The sequence below is a fragment of the Pelophylax lessonae genome (assembly GCF_965119305.1).
Source record: "Pelophylax lessonae genome assembly, chromosome: 4".
NCBI classification, from domain to species: domain Eukaryota; kingdom Metazoa; phylum Chordata; class Amphibia; order Anura; family Ranidae; genus Pelophylax; species Pelophylax lessonae.
Window position 1 is genome coordinate 316,038,540 of NC_138771.1, and position 16,244 is coordinate 316,054,783.

At 46.8% G+C, this 16,244-nt stretch overlaps 1 protein-coding gene across 1 annotated transcript in view; it reads left to right on the plus strand.

Annotated features, from left to right (window-relative positions):
* Window positions 1-5,522: 5,522 nt before the first annotated feature.
* Window positions 5,523-16,244, plus strand: part of PDLIM7 (PDZ and LIM domain 7) — a 182,489-nt gene continuing 171,767 nt past the window's right edge. The window contains exons 1-2 of the mRNA XM_082254798.1: window positions 5,523-5,678; window positions 5,830-5,934. Of these exons, the coding sequence (XP_082110924.1) occupies window positions 5,839-5,934 (96 nt within the window). The 5' untranslated portion in view covers window positions 5,523-5,678; window positions 5,830-5,838. The remainder of the gene's footprint in view (window positions 5,679-5,829; window positions 5,935-16,244) is intronic.

The following is a 16,244-nucleotide window of genomic DNA, read 5'->3' on the forward strand; positions in this document are numbered from 1 at the left end:
TTGTAGACCCCAGATCTCTCCATAAAGAATATCTGTCACTAGCTTACTAGCCACTCGATTGTTATTACAAGCAGCAGGAGGGGTTGACCCCCCCCCCCCGCCGCCTTTCGCAGCTCTCCTGTCCCACCGGGAGACCCAGACACGAGCAACCGACTGGCCAGACAGCCAAGCAAAGCTGGGATCGGCTTTGATCGGCTGTTCATAACAGTAAATTGGAAATGGTGACATCACATGATATCACTTCCAGTTTACTCGGAAACCATTGATGCCATTTTTAAAATCAAAAGCATTTAAAACACTGATCTTGGTGTTTTGAAAGCTTTTAAGTGCAGAGGAGGGATTTGGGGTCTTATAGACCCCAGATCTCTCCATAAACAGTACCTGTTACATGCCTATTGCTGTCACAAGGATGTTTAAATTCCTTGTGACAGCAATAAAAGTGACCAAAAAAATAAAAAATTTAAAGCAACAGTGTAAAAAAAACCCCCAAAATTTAAAGTGTCTCTTCCTCCTGTGCATACATAAGGAAACATGCGTGTCGGTCCCGCACGCACGCAAACAGTGATAGTCCCACACATGTGAGGTATCACAGTGAGAGTCAGATTATGGGCAGACATTCTTGCACCAGACCTCCTATGTAAACAGTGGAAACCTGTAAAGGCTTTTAAAGTGTCGCCTATGGATAGTAAAATTTACATTGTTTGTCAAAATTGAAGAGTCATGCACAAGTGTGAAACGTTTGGCATATATTAACTCAGTGTAACATCATCTGTAACATCATCTTTTATATTTTACAAAAAAGTTGGGTTATGTATTGTGTTCGCGTCTACAAACTAGGGGAAAAATTTGTCATTTTTATTTTTTAATAGTAATGGTGGCGATCTGCGATTTTTAGCAGAACCTTGACATTCCAGCAGACAGATCGGACTCCTAACTGACATTTTTGGGGGTACCAGTGATGTTACTACAGTAATCAGTGAAAAATATGCACTGTTACTGTAATAATGACACTGGCAGGGAAGGGGTTAACCCTGGGGTGATCAAAGAGTTAATCGCGAGCCTAGGGGAGTGTTTTCTACCTGTTGGGGGAGGGACTTGTGAAATGATTATAGAGACTTTTGATTCTATATAGAAGGATAACAGGCGCTTTGTGATCATTTCAGAGAGAACGGTCAGCTGTGTGTACAACAGCTGACCGTCCTTCTCTGTTAGCGGGGAGCGATCGTGGGTGCCCGACAGCAATCGCGGCCGCCGGTCCTGTTGATCGGCATCCCCGCTGCCCACCGGCAGCGACTTTTGCCTCCCCAGCTCACTCCCGCGACCGATGTACCCCTACGTCGTTTCGCGCAGCAAAGCCAGCCTGCTGCAGTAAAACTGCGGCGGGCAGTTGGCAAGCTGTTAAAGTGTTGCCAAACCCACAACCATAAAATCAGTCTGTATATGCAGTAAATCATGCTTGTTATACTCCCTGTGAAACCTCAGGGGTTAATCCTCTGCATTGTGTAAAAAGGCTGTTTGATTCTGTATGCAAACATCCTCCTCTTCTTCCACTGACTCCAGAACATGTCCAGAAAAAAACAAAGCCTTTGGAGTCAGGCTGCACATGCTTGTTTTGGTGTGTATGTCTAGAGAGTTTATTTTTTCTTGGGAGAGCACATGTGATCAGCACAGGGCCAATGGGCTCTGTCCAGACACAGTGTCAAGGGTGCTGCAGCACATAGGACAGCTCAGTGCAGTATGAAAACTCCTCCTACAAGCTTCACTAAGTACTGATAGAAGTCACAAGACTGCTATATACTGCTGATGAGAAAATATATTTAGCAGTTTATATTTACTAAAACGATTGCAATCCCCTGTTCTGTATACTGTGGGAGACCAGATATAGTAAATGCAGGGTCCTGGCTTTAGTAACACTTTAATATCAGTTTAACCTACCAGCTTGTCTTTGGAGTGTGGGAGGAAACCCTTACAAGTGCAGGGAGAAATGTACATTTCATGCAGGTTGTGTCCTGACTGGAATTCAGACCAAAGACCCCAGTGCAGAAGGGCTAACCACTGTGTATGTATTAATATTATTTGGTAAATGCACCAATATTTAGAATATAAAAAGGATGTATCTTCCTTTGTTTCCTCATGTTGTTATAAATATTGACTGCAAGTTAGTATGTCAGCATTTTTGGTGCATGGTACATGTGCAGGGAGTGTTGTGTTAATCATGAGGGAAAGTGAATTTTGACTGAACTGACTATAATGTGTTGTGAGGCTGGCCTCCCTCAGTCAGCAGCACCCGTGCCATGGCAGGCAGTGTTTGTGTGTGTAGGCAGTGTCCGTGTGTAGGCAGTGTTCGTATGCGTGTATGCAGTGTCCGTGTGTGCAGGCAGTGTCTGTGCAGGCCGTGTCCCTGTGTGTGTGTGTAGGCAGTGTCCGTGCGTGCAGGCAGTGTCCCTGTGTGTGTGTAGGCAGTGTCTGTGCAGGCCGTGTCCGTGTGTGTGTCTGTGCAGGCCGTGTCCGTGTGTGTCTGTGCAGGCAGTGTCCCTGTGTGTGTAGGCAGTGTCTGTGCAGGCAGTGTCCCTGTGTGTGTGTGTAGGCAGTGTCCGTGTGTGTGTGTGCAGACAGTGTCCCTGTGTGTGTGTAGACAGTGTCTGTGCAGGCCGTGTCCGTGTCTGTGCAGGCAGTGTCCCTGTGTGTGTAGGCAGTGTCTGTGCAGGCCGTGTCCGTGTGTGTGTCTGTGCAGGCCGTGTCCCTGTGTGTGTGTGTAGGCAGTGTCCGTGTGTGTGTCTGTGCAGGCAGTGTCCCTGTGTGTGTGTGTGTAGGCACTGTCCATGTGTGTGTGCAGGCAGTGTCCCCATGTGTGTGTACAGGCAGTGTCCCTGTGTGTGTAGGCAGTGTCCGTGTATCTGCAGGCAGTGTCCCTATGTGTGTGTACAGGCAGTGTCTGTTTGTGCAGACAGTGCCCCTGTGTGAGTGTGCAGACAGTGCCCCTGTGTGAGTGTGCAGACAGTGCCCCTGTGTGAGTGTGCAGACAGTGCCCCCTGTGTGAGTGTGCAGACAGTGCCCCTGTGTGAGTGTGCAGACAGTGCCCCTGTGTGTGTGTGTGCAGGCAGTGTCCTTGTGTGTTTGCAGGCAGTGTCCTTGTGTGTGTGCAGGCAGTGTCCTTGTGTGTGTGCAGGCAGTGTCCCTATATGTGTGTGTAGGCAGCGTAGGTGTGTGTATGTGTGTGCAGGCAGTGTCTGTGTAGGCAGTGTCCCTGTGTGTGCAGGCAGTGTCTGTGTATGTGAAGGCAGTGTCCCTGTGTGTGTGTGTGTGTGTGTACAGGCGTTGTCCATGTGTGTACAGACAGTTTCCATGTGTGTCTGTGTGTGTGCAGGCAGTGTCCCTGTGTGTGTAGGCAGTGTGTGTGTGTGTGTAGGCAGTGTCCGTGTGTGTGTAGGCAGTGTCCCCATGTGTGTGTGTAGGCAGTGTCCCTGTGTGTGTGCAGGTAGTGTCCTTGTGTGTGTGCAGGCAGTGTCCTTGTGTGTGTGCAGGCAGCGTATGTGTGTGCAGGCAGTGTCCCTGTGTGTGTGTGTGTACAGGCAGTGTACCTGTGTGTGTGTAGGCAGTGTATGTGTGTGTGTGTGCAGGCAGTGTCCGTGTGTGTGTAGGCAGTGTCCGTGTGTAGGCAGTGTCCATGTGTGTGTGTAGGCAGTGTCCATGTGTGTGTGTAGGCAGTGTCCATGTGTGTGTGTGTGTGTAGGCAGTGTCCCTGTGTGTGTGTGTGTGTGTAGGCAGTGTCCCTGTGTGTGTGCAGGCAGTGTCCCTGTGTGTGTGCAGGCAGTGTCCCTGTGTGTGTGCAGGCACTGTCCCTGTGTGTGTGCAGGCAGTGTCCCTGTGTGTGTACAGGCAGTGTCCGTGTGTGTGTGTACAGGCAGTGTCCCTGTGTGTGTAGGCAGTGTCTGTATGTGAAGGCAGTGTCCCGTGTGTGTGTGTGTGTACAGGCAGTGTCCTTGTGTGTGTGTACAGGCAGTGTCCGTGTGTGTATGTGAAGGCAGTGTCCGTGTGTGTGTGTACAGGCAGTGTCCATGTGTGTATGTGAAGGCAGTGTCCGTGTGTGTGTGTGTACAGGCAGTGTCAGTGTGTGTGTACAGGCAGTGTCAGTGTGTGTGTGTACAGGCAGTGTCAGTGTGTGTGTGTTCAGGCAGTGTCAGTGTGTGTGTGTTCAGGCAGTGTCAGTGTGTGTGTGTTCAGGCAGTGTCAGTGTGTGTGTACAGGCAGTGTCAGTGTGTGTGTGTTCAGGCAGTTTCAGTGTGTGTGTACAGGCAGTGTCAGTGTGTGTGTGTACAGGCAGTGTCAGTGTGTGTACAGGCAGTACCAGTGTGTGTGCAGGCAGTGTGTGGGTCCATGTGTGTGCAGGCAGTGTTTCAGTGTGTGTGTGTGCAGGCAGTGTGTCAGTGTGTGTGTACAGGCAGTGTGAGTGTGTGTGTGTACAGGCAGTGTCAGTGTGTGTGTACAGGCAGTGTCAGTGTGTGTGTGTGTACAGGCAGTGTCAGTGTGTGTACAGGCTGTACCAGTGTGTGTGCAGGCAGTGTGTGGGTCCATGTGTGTGCAGGCAGTGTTTCAGTGTGTGTGTGTGCAGGCAGTGTGTCAGTGTGTGTGTACAGGCAGTGTGAGTGTGTGTGTGTACAGGCAGTGTCAGTGTGTGTGTACAGGCAGTGTCAGTGTGTGTGTGTGTGTACAGGCAGTGTCAGTGTGTGTACAGGCTGTACCAGTGTGTGTGCAGGCAGTGTGTGGGTCCATGTGTGTGCAGGCAGTGTGTGTGTGTCCATGTGTGTGCAGGCAGTGTGTCAGTGTGTGTGTACAGGCAGTGTCAGTGTGTGTGTACAGGCAGTGTCAGTGTGTGTGTGTGTGTACAGACAGTGTCAGTGTGTGTGTGTACAGGCAGTGTCAGTGTGTGTGTGTGTACAAGTAGTGTCAGTGTGTGTGTGTACAGGCAGTGTCAGTGTGTGTGTGTACAGGCAGTGTGTGTGTGTACAGGCAGTGTCAGTGTGTGTGTACAGGCAGTGTCAGTGTGTACAGGCAGTGTCAGTGTGTGTGTGTGTACAGGCAGTGTCAGTGTGTGTACAGGCAGTACCAGTGTATGTGTGCAGGCAGTGTGTGGGTCCATGTGTGTGCAGGCAGTGTCAGTGTGTGTGTGTGCAGGCAGTGTGTGTACAGGCAGTGTCAGTGTGTGTACAGGCAGTACCAGTGTGTGGGTCCATGTGTGTGCAGGCAGTGTGTCAGTGTGTGTGTGTACAGGCAGTGTGTGTACAGGCAGTGTCAGTGTTGTATAGGCAGTACCAGTGTGTGGGTCCATGTGTGTGCAGGCAGTGTGTCAGTGTGTGTGTATACAGCAGGCAGTGTGAGTGTCCGTGTGTGAAGAAGCCGGTGTGGTAGAGTGTGAGGAATGCGGCCCTCCATAAACTCCCCCTTGTTAGGAGCTGGGAATGTGTGCGCTCCTCCAGCCCTGGTCCCTCCCAAAGCAAAGCATGATTCATTTCCCTGGATCCCCCGGCCCCGGCCCGGGTGTCATCTTACACTCCTTATATAGGCTGGGAGCCGGGGAGAGCTGGCAGGACTCGGAGCCTGTCCTTCTTCCGCCTGCTGCCTTGGGTGAGACTCAGGGGGACAGTGTGAGGTGTATGGAGCTGTCCTAGGCGCTGCTAGTGGGTGACCTTGTACCTTTCTATGGGATGGGAAGGGGGGTTTTATTTATCAGAAACTTTAACATTGCTGCAAATGTTCACCAGCTCTGGTCACCCCAGTGGCTACATTCCATGGAAGTGTCTCCTCACTCTCTTTCTTTCTTGTCTGCAGATTGGTGACATGGAGGAATACAAAGTGACTCTGGACGGTCCTGCCCCATGGGGGTTCAGACTTCAGGGGGGAAAGGACTTTAACATGCCGCTCTCCATCTCCCGGGTGAGTGCCTCTTATCCTACTCTGTAGTTGGCAACCGCTGAATGATCACCTCTCTGTTGCTGTGTGACTCTCTTCCCACTACAAAGCTGGCCCTATACATCGAATGAGAGAAAGTCCATCGATTTTCCCCCATCCACGGTGCGTGGGTGGACGAATAACCCACCGCTAGCTGTCAGAATACCCTGCATCTGATTGGCTGCGCTGACTGGGGCTTATTTACTAAAACTGGAGAGTGCAAAATCTGGTGCAGCTATGCATGGTAGCCAATCAGCTTCTAACTTCAGCTTGTGGGGTACACACTATAAGAAAATCGGGTAAACCATCAGCCACTTTTCCACTATGTTTCACAGCAAGTTGGAAACTGAGAATGGAAAAATTGTATGAAAATTATTGTACAACTTTTTTTTTTTTTGTTTTGTTTTTTTTTATTGTTTCTGAACATGCGCAGTATTTTCATACCCGTTATTTCTCCTACGAAAATTAAAAAATCGTTCGTTCTGTTCACTAATGAGAAACATTTTTGGAGTTTGACCCTTCGGAAATTTTCGTTTGCAAAGTCGGAATCGGATGTCAAAAGTTGTGTATGCGCTATACGAAAATCAAATGGTCCTGCCTCGTACAGAATTTTTCTTCTGTTTTTCTCATAGTATGTGCGGGACACAAGGCTGGACAATCATTGTACAATTTTCCATTAGATTTACCAAAACCATAGAATAGGAGGTCAAACCTAAACCCTTTCGATGTGTATTCAATCAAGCAGGTCCTTGCATTACTAAGTTGAAGGTAAATCTAAAGGAAATTGAATAAGAAAATTGTATAGTGTATGGCCAGCCTACATTCTACAATTTTCTTGTACAACTTTCCTTTAGATTCACCAAAACCATATAATAGAAGGTCAAACCTAAGCGCTTTCAATTTGCATGTTATCAAGCAGGCCCTGGCACTACATAGTTGAAGGTAACTCTAAAAGAAATTAGAAAATTGTATAATTAATGGCCAACCTACATTATACAATTTTCTTGCACATATTTTCGTTACATTTACCAAAAGCATATAATATAAGGTCAAACCGAAACACTTCTAATGTGAATGTAATAAGGCAGGGCCTTGCATTACTTAGTTGAAGGTAAATCTAAAGGAAATTGAATAAGAAAATTGTATAGTGTATGGCCAGCCTACATTATGCTATTTTCTTATACATATTTCCATTAGATTTACCGAAACTATATAATATGAGGTCAAACCTAAACACTTTCAATGTGTATGCAGGAAAATTGTATAGTGTATGGCCAGTGGTGCGCACCCCCCATAGCGACACCACTGACTATGGCCGGCCATACATTTGTATCATTTTCTTGTACAACTTTCCTTTAGATTTACCAAAACCATATAAAAGGAGGTCAAACTTAAATACTTTCAATGTGTATGCAAGGAAATTGTATAGTGTATGGCCAGCGGTGCGCACCCCCATAGCGACGCCACTGACCGTGGCTGGCCATACATTTATATCATTTTCTTGTACAATTTTCCTTTAGATTTACTAAAAGCATATAATATGAGGTCAAACCTAAACACTTTCAATTTGTATGCAGGAAAATTGTATAGTGTATGGCCAGCGGTGCGCACCCCCATAGCGACACCACTGACTATGGCCGGCCATACACTATATCATTTTCTTGTACAACTTTCCTTTAGATTCACTAAAACCATATAATATGAGGTCAAACCTAAACACTTTCAATTTGTATGCAGGCAGGCCCTTGTACTACATAGTTGAAGGTAAATCTAAAGAAAATTGTATAATGTATGGCCAGCTTAAGGTTTAATAATAAAACTTAGAAGCTGATTGGTTCCTATGCTGAGCTGCACCAGATTTTTCACTCTCTAGTTTTAGTAAATCAATCCCATAGTACGGCTGCGTTGATTTTTAATGCAAACCGGGTGATGTCACCAGGGTCACCCATGGCCCGAAAATTCGAACCGCACCTGAGAATGACCTTGAAGGTTTCCTGGGGACAGACAACTTTTGCAGAGAGATTGCCCTCTGGCTGTAAAGTCTTCTGCCATGAATCACGTCTGATCGATCGACCGCTGTGCTCCGCATCCTGGGACACTTCAGCAAGCGCCGGGTTAAACGTTGTAAAAGTTCCACTAATAGGAATGCTGCAAGAAAAATAGATTGTGTGTATCCTGTTTCATGACAGGAATTCCTTGAAGCAGAGATTCCTATTTCCATGACACACAAGGAAGGGGGGTCTGTCTGTTTTACAGGAAAGAAAAACTGTAGGCTACTTTTTTTTTTTGATATGGAACAGCTGATGCTGCAAGTGATGTAGATTTGTTCTTGGCAATAAACCGTAGGGTCCAAGATGGTGACCCAGTTAAAAACCTGCATGCTGGGACTTGTAGTTCCACAGGTGATGTGTAGTGTCTCGGATCTCAACATGATGGTACAAAAGTTTCTGCTTTCTCAGATGTAACTTAATAAACAGCAATCACCTTTTTTTTTTTTTTTTTCTGAAGGCTAGATTCAGCGCTTGCCTTTTTTTAAGCCCTTGTTCACACCAAATCCGACTTTGAAATCATGCGACTTCACTTGATTACGAGGCCGCCTGTCAGTGCGACTTCTGGTGCGACTTGGCTGACATCATGCACAAGTCGCACCTGAAATCGCCAAAAATAGTGCAGGCACTACTTTTTCAAGTCGGTGCGGCACCGCAAAGTCGACATCGCACCGATTTGAGCAGTTCCATTGCCGACAATAGTGTGCGACTTGTCATGCGATTTGGACCTGTCTAATGACAAGTCATGCCGGTGTTAACAGGGACTAAAAGTTAAATGATAAGATTTTTTTTGTTTTTAAACAAAAAAGTAAAAAAAAATCTATCTAGGATAAATAGAGGATTTAGATTGTAAGCTCTCATGATCAGGGCCCTCCTAACCCTCTTGTATTGGATTGTTTTGTAACTCTTTATATTGTAAAGAGCTGTGTTGGCACTACGTACAGTAAATCCTGTATGATACTGCAAACATTAATCAGCATCATATTATAATGAAATGGTCTGATTTATTTTTTGTTCAAGTGTGCTTGGTGGAGAATTTTCCTAATTTCAAAATATTGGCAACAATAGTCGTTTTATGCTTGATGAAGACAATGTGGTTAATTTACTAAAGGCAAATAGGCTATTCACTTTGCAAGGGTAGTAGCACTCTGCAAGGGAAGTTTCCCCATAGCACAAGCCGGCAATATGGTTAGAATCTTGGTCGGTTCAGCAGGGACCAGCCAAGATTCAAATCATACATGGGCAGGCTGAGTGGGGTTAATTTACTAAAGGCAAATAGGCTATTCACTTTGCAAGGGTAGTAGCACTCTGCAAGGGAAGTTTCCCCATAGCTCAAGCTGGCAATACAGTTTGAATCTCGGTCGGTTCAGCAGGGACCAGCCAAGATTCAAATCATACATGGGCAGGCTGAGTGGGGTTAATTTACTAAAGGCAAATAGGCTATTCACTTTGCAAGGGTAGTAGAACTTTGCAAGGGAAGTTTCCCCATAGCTCAGGCCGGCAATACGGTTCAAATCTTGGTCGGTTCAGCAGGGACCAGCCAAGATTCAAATCATACATGGGCAGGCTGAGTGGGGTTAATTTACTAAAGGTAAAGGCAAATAGGCTATTCACTTTGCAAGGGTAGTAGCACTCTGCAAGGGAAGTTTCCTCATAGCTCAAGCTGGCAATACAGTTTGAATCTTGGTCGGTTCAGCGGGGACCAGCCAAGATTCAAACCATACATGGGCAGGCTAAATGTTCCCGATCGATCAAGCAACCTGGGTACAACCGGAATTTCAGGTTTTTCATGCGATTATTGCCAGTAACACCCCCCCCCCCCCCCGGTCTCTGTGGGAGGGATTCTTCCATCAACACAGTCCCAGTGGATGAAGACAATATGGTTGATTTAGGCTTCATTCATGTGACTTTGGGCATCAACGTTGCATGACAAATTGCACCCCATTCTTTTCAATGGCAACCGTTCAGATCCCTGCGACTTTAAAAAGGTGTCTGCACTACTTTGGTGCGACTTTAATACCATAGAATGTAAAGTTGGAACAAAATCGTTACAAAAGTCGCATCAAAGTTGCGCCCTGGAAAGCTTTGGAGACCTGATAATGTGAATGTAGCCTTACTAAAGGCTATTCACTTTGCAAGGCAATTTTCCCCAGAGCTTAAGCCAGCTGTAGGCGGTTCAAATCTCGGTCGGTTCAATAGGGATATAATTCAAACCACGTATAGGCAGGCTGAGTGAACCCTAGTTAATCGATTGATCAACTTGGCTACAACCAGCATGTTGGATTTTTCATGCGATAGCCGCTGGCAATAATCACTGTGTGGGATGGTTCCCCACGCTGGGAGAACACAATGGCTCTGCGGGAGGGATTCCCCCATCAACACTGACTGTGGGTGCAGGAAAGAAAATCGCTCCATCTAGGGCTGGCTTTAGTGAATGAAGTCAAACTGACTTCCATCATTCAATCATATGCAAGCAAAATCCTATTTTTTTTTTAATTTTTATTCTCCTTCCGTGTGATTGGGTATTTTTTAAACGTCACCGCCTTCACTAAGCTTTGGGAGAAAATTGTCTTGCAAAGTGCAACTTCCCTTGCAAAATGAACAGCCTGTTAAGTAACGCCTCGTACACACACACACAGATTGTTGGCCGACCGATCGGCCGTCTTTTGTCCAGTGTTGTTTGTTGGTTGAAATGTGCTCTAGACTTAAGGCCCGTACACACGTACCGATCGTCGGCATACAAACGTCGGCGGACGAAAGATCTGCCGATTGTACGCGTGTTAGTATGGTGCCTCCGACAGATGTCTGCGCACAATCCGCGGACAAAAGTCTTTCGTGCAAACATGAAAATTTTTGTCTGCGGACACCAGAACGGACGATTGTTCGCCTGTCAGTACAGAATTCGGCCGACAGACCGCAGATTTGCAAGACTGGGCATGCTCAGAAAATTAAAAACACAGGGAAAGTTAACCATTACATGACATCACTTCTGCAGTCAGCTGAAGTCTGCAGACAAAATTCTTGTGCTGTCCTTGTGCTGTCTTTGCACTTTTCAACAGACACCGACATCCCGGGGAGAAAAGAGGAACATTTGTATGCCGACCATCGGTACGTGTGTACGGGGCTTTACACTGGACTTTTGTTGGCCAACAAAAGCCAACTTCAGAAGTGATGTCATGTTCTGGTTTACTTTCCGTGTGTTTTTTCTTCTCTGAGCATGCCCAGTCTTGCTCATCTGATTTTTGTCTGCCGAAATCTGTACTGACTGAGGAACAATCGGCCGTTCTGTTGATGGCCAACAAAAATTTTATAGCATGCACACCAGATTTTGTTCGGCCGAAAATTCGCAGTTGGTTGTCGGAAGCATCATACTGACAAGCCGACAATCGGCCGATCGGACGTTGACCGACAATTTACGGCCAACAATCTGTGCGTGTGTACGAGGCTTTAATCAGCCCCAATATGAATGTTTGATTTTGGTCCTACTGCAACTTTTGGAGGCATATTGTCAGGGCCTGCTGAGACTTGTAGTGGAGAGATGGCTGGAGAGCCAAGGGTTAGCTAAGGCTGCTCTAGTGACATTATATCAGCCGCTGCCTTTTTGGGAACAGGTTCCATCTTGGTATTAGAAGGGTGAACAGCCTGAAGCTCTGAGACTGACGTGCGAGGCAGTATGTGACTCTAGGCAGCTGGATGGGCGTCAGTGATAAGTATAGAACCATGGGTGGAGGTCTGATGTTATGTTCACAGGTCACTCGAGTTTTTTTTTAGTTTGGAGTAGCCTGGTGGGGGGCTGAAAAGCCTGAGTCTCTGACATTCACTTCACACCCTCCTCCCTGGGTGGGGCGGCTTTTGTTCCTTAACTGTGTTGATTTTGCTTCTGTGCCATGTTCAGACAATCATTTCCCTTCACGCTAAGCATTTTGCTCTGCCCTTGTTTCGGGGGAGGTCCTGCCCAGACAAGAGTAGTGTGCTTGGGTTATGTATGGGGGAGTAGGAGTGAGAAATAGGGGTAGAATCATATTTCCAACTACTGCAATTTGCTTTCATCATGCTTTTATCCTGTTGTAGTAGGGTTTGTCACAGTCTGTAGTTGCATTACAGTGCTTACATGGCTAGATGAGGTTAGAAGACCTAGTCAAGTGGTTGTCAACTTGCAAGGTTAAATGGGTTCTTAAAATGTGGCTTCTAATGTCTGCAAAGGGTCACATATCATTTTTTTTACATGTAAGGCCCCTTTCACACGGGCTTTCCGATCAGGACCGCCTGTCAGTTTTTCAGGCAGACCTGATCAGATGCTCCATGCACCTCTATGGGGCAGCGGATGTCAGCGGAGGCATCTCCGCTCACACCCGCTGCTATCCGTTCCGATCCTGTCTGTGAAATCCAGATGGATGGAAACCCTATTTTCCATCTGTCTGGAGGACAGGCAGACCACTTTCATCCGCTCCCCCGTATAGGAGAGTGGGGATCTGACAGCTCTATCTCTGCACACAGAGCGGAGACGAAGCTGTCACCTGCCTGCTCAGTAGGGATCGGTGGTTTGATCCCCACTGAGCAAAACAGAGTTTGCCATACTGCAAGCCTGTGTTAAAGTGGAGTTCCACCCTAAAATTAAACTTACCTCCATCTTCTCGCTCCGGGTCACCTGAAAAACAAATGGATAATCGCAATTTTTTTTATTTTTTTTACTTACCTGGTTTAGAAGATAATATACTTACCTTACTTCCTCTTCCTCCCCTCGGCGGCCACGGCGATTCGTCTCTTCCTGGCTTTGCAATGATTCCTGGGAGCTGAACGTCATCGCTCCCAGGAATCAATGCGCCTGCACCGGCCCCGACGACAGTTCCGGTGCGGGCGCCGTCATACCTTGCTAAACAGCTTCTGGGCATGCCCAGAAGCTGTGCAGGGATGACGCTGAGGCACCGGAAGTGACGGCGGGGGACCGAAGAAGACGGAAGAGGACACAGAAGAGGATCGCGCTGGCTTCAAGCTGCCCACACCTGAGATGGCAGCGCTGGATAATACATTTTCAAGGTAAGTATTCCTTATTGCAGGTAAGTGCGACCCAGGACAGATCAGAGGCTAGCCATTGTGGAATGCACAAGCCCTGACTGTCTCGGGGGTATTTTTATTAAAAAAAAAATGTCCCAGGGTGGAACTCCGCTTTAAAGGACACTAATGCTACAAAATATGTTAGACTGAAGACATACTAGAAGAAATGGTCAGAGCTTGTTCTACTGAAGTGGTTAGAGACTGAAGTCATGCTGTAGGAGACCATTAGAGACTAAGGAAATGTGGCATGAAACAACTGGACTTTACTACAATTAAAGGAGTTGTAAAGCTTTCCATATACCCAGTGAAGTGACTGGCCTCAGGTGATACACAGAGATTAAACAAATCTTCCTGCATGAGTTGTACCTGTTTATCTGCAGTCTTCTTTTCTCTACAGCTATTCAAAGTACTGAATTTTATTTATGCTGTCAATCACAGGCTGTGTGATGAAGCTCCCTCCCATCTCCTTTTCTCTCTTGGTGTCAGGAAAACTTGTCAGAAGTGACTCATGCTGATAGCAGAGGAACAAAGCAGGAACAGAGCTAATGCTGTCAATCACAGGCTGTGTGCTGGAGCTCCCTCCCATCTCCTTTTCTCTCTTGGTGTCAGGAAAACTTGTCAGAAGTGACTCATGCTGATAGCAGAGGAACAAAGCAGCAGACAGAAATGACATTTAGTGCTCTTGATTGACATAAGCACACACTAGAGAGGGATATGCTTTGTTCATATTTAATGTCTCAGGTTTACAACCACTTTAAGGGACCCTTTACAAATCAATGCTATCTCTGTTGACTACTGAGGCCCAACGGCCACACTTCAAACACCAAACTGGCACATGTGACCCTTAGGCCGCAAGTTGGGCACCAGAGACCTAGCCTGTGTCTTTTGGACCTGCTACTGGTGCTGACTTCTCTGTGTTACAGATATTGCAGACTAAGGTGTGGTACACACTGCTAGTTTTTTTTGTTCAACCCAGCAGAGCTGGATGAAAAAAAAAAAATGACAGCTCTGGAGGAGCCGCTGTACTAACCATGTGATATTGTTAGTAGAGTGATCTCCCCTGCTGTGCTATTGTGTTCTGACAGGGGGGCGGCCCCCCGCCAGAACACTCTGGTCAGCCAGCGCTCTGAGCCATTGACCGAGAGTACTGATTGGGAACCGATCGGCAGACCTTTATGGATCATGCCCCAAAGACCGGTTTCTGTTGGACTGACTGCAGTACACATTGGCCGACTAGGCTTAAGGGAAAAAGCACTGACCAGTTAAAGGAAGGGTGTACCTAAGTTTCTGCATGATACTAATTCATGTCACAAACTGACCATGTATGGTGTAAAAATAGTTTCAACTTATCACAAGTATCAGGACCTCAGTCTGTGTGTTGTAACCGTTTTGCTAATTCTCTTCTATGTTTTCTGATGACAAACAAAGATAATTGAAAGGATTAGGCAACAAATAAACTTAATGAGCAAAGTAGTGTAAAGATTTTTCTTTACCAAAAATATGTAGCAGAATACATATTGGCCTCAATGTATGAAGAAAATTATTGTTTTTTTTTATTTTATGGATATGTTTTAGAGCAGAAGGAAAAAATATTGTTTTTTTTTTTTCAGAATTGTCTTTTTTTTGCTTATAGCACTAAAAAATAAAAAAAACGCACCAAAAGAAAGCTTTATTTTTGGGAGAATTATTATTATTTTTTAAATCTAATTTATGTACAGCTGTGCATGACCATGCAATTGTCAGTTAAAGTAACGCAGTGCCGTGGTCTGGTCATGAAGGGGGGAATCCTAAAACCTTCACAATGCATCCCCCCTCCCCCTCCTCAAATACTTACCTGAGCCTGATCACAATCTAGCACTGGGCACTAGAGCTGCTGCTTTCCTGGGTCTCTTCCTCCTAATTGGATACACAGCAGCGGGAGCAATTGGTTTCCTCTGCTGTCAATCACAGCCAGTGAGAAGGGAGTGGGGGCGAGTCTTATGGACACACGGAGCAGGGCGCAAGTGCCCCCATAGCAAGGGAGAGCAGCCTAGAGCACCAGCAGGGAACCCGAGAAAAGGAGGATTGGGCTGGTCTGTGCAAACCCTTTACACAGAATAGGTAAGTATCAGCCCCCGTTCACATAGGGGCGACGCTACTTCGCACCGCGACCTCCGAGGTCGCGGTGCGAGCAGCGCGCCGCTACCTCGGAGCGGCCGCCACGGACTTCATAACATTGAATTCTATGGCGGTCGCCTCCAGGTCACCCCAAAGAAGCTCCGGACCCTTTTTCTAGGTCGGAGCGACTTGTGTCGCTCCTATTAGAACGGGTCCGCAGCTTCCCTATGGGAGGCGACCTGCGGCGACCTGTGAGGCGACCAGGTCGCCTCACAGGTCGCCCCAGTGTGAACCGGCACTCACATGTTTGTTTTTTGTTTTTGTTTTTTTTTTTGTAAAAAAACTAAGCCTTTAATATCACTTTAAGCCCTAAGACTCTGTCATTCAGGGCGATTTCACACATTTATACTCCCCATCACCACACTTCCCTGCAGCTCAGTGAGCTGTCAGATAGTGTTCAAGCTTAAAGCTGGACTCTGGTCACAAAAATGTCATTTAATTATATTCTTTAGTAGCCACAAAGGAATAACTGTAAATCAAAATATACATTTTGTGTATACCAAGTGCATTTGCAAACATAGGTATCACCTTGTTAAAGTTGCAGTGTCATCATGACTGTGCTGCACAGAGCAGAGCTGTGGGAGCGGCCCAAGAGGTTGACCCCACTACAGGCTACCTGTAAAACAACTACAGGAGGGGGCAGAGACAGGACCAGTCATCCCGCACGGAGAGAGCGCAGCAGTGACCGGTCTTTATTTTAGGAAGCATAGAGTAAAAGTTTTACTGGATTACTGCACAGATCTGGAACAAATATACAAAATCCTCCAAGATTCAAGTAATAATACCCAGGTCTCTTTTATATTTAGACAATATTTGCTTATCCCAGAGTTCGACTTTAACCACTTGCCGACTGCCTAACGCCGATCTACGTCGGCAGTCAGCCCCTCACAGGCAAAGTGACGTAGGGCTACGTCACTAGCTTGTGAGGGTCTAGGGAGCGAGCGCGCGCCCCCGGAGGCGCGCTCCCGCTCCCGCGTGGTCACGGACCCCCCCGCGCGTGTGACCAGCGGACCCGATGTCCGCCGGTCACTCGGC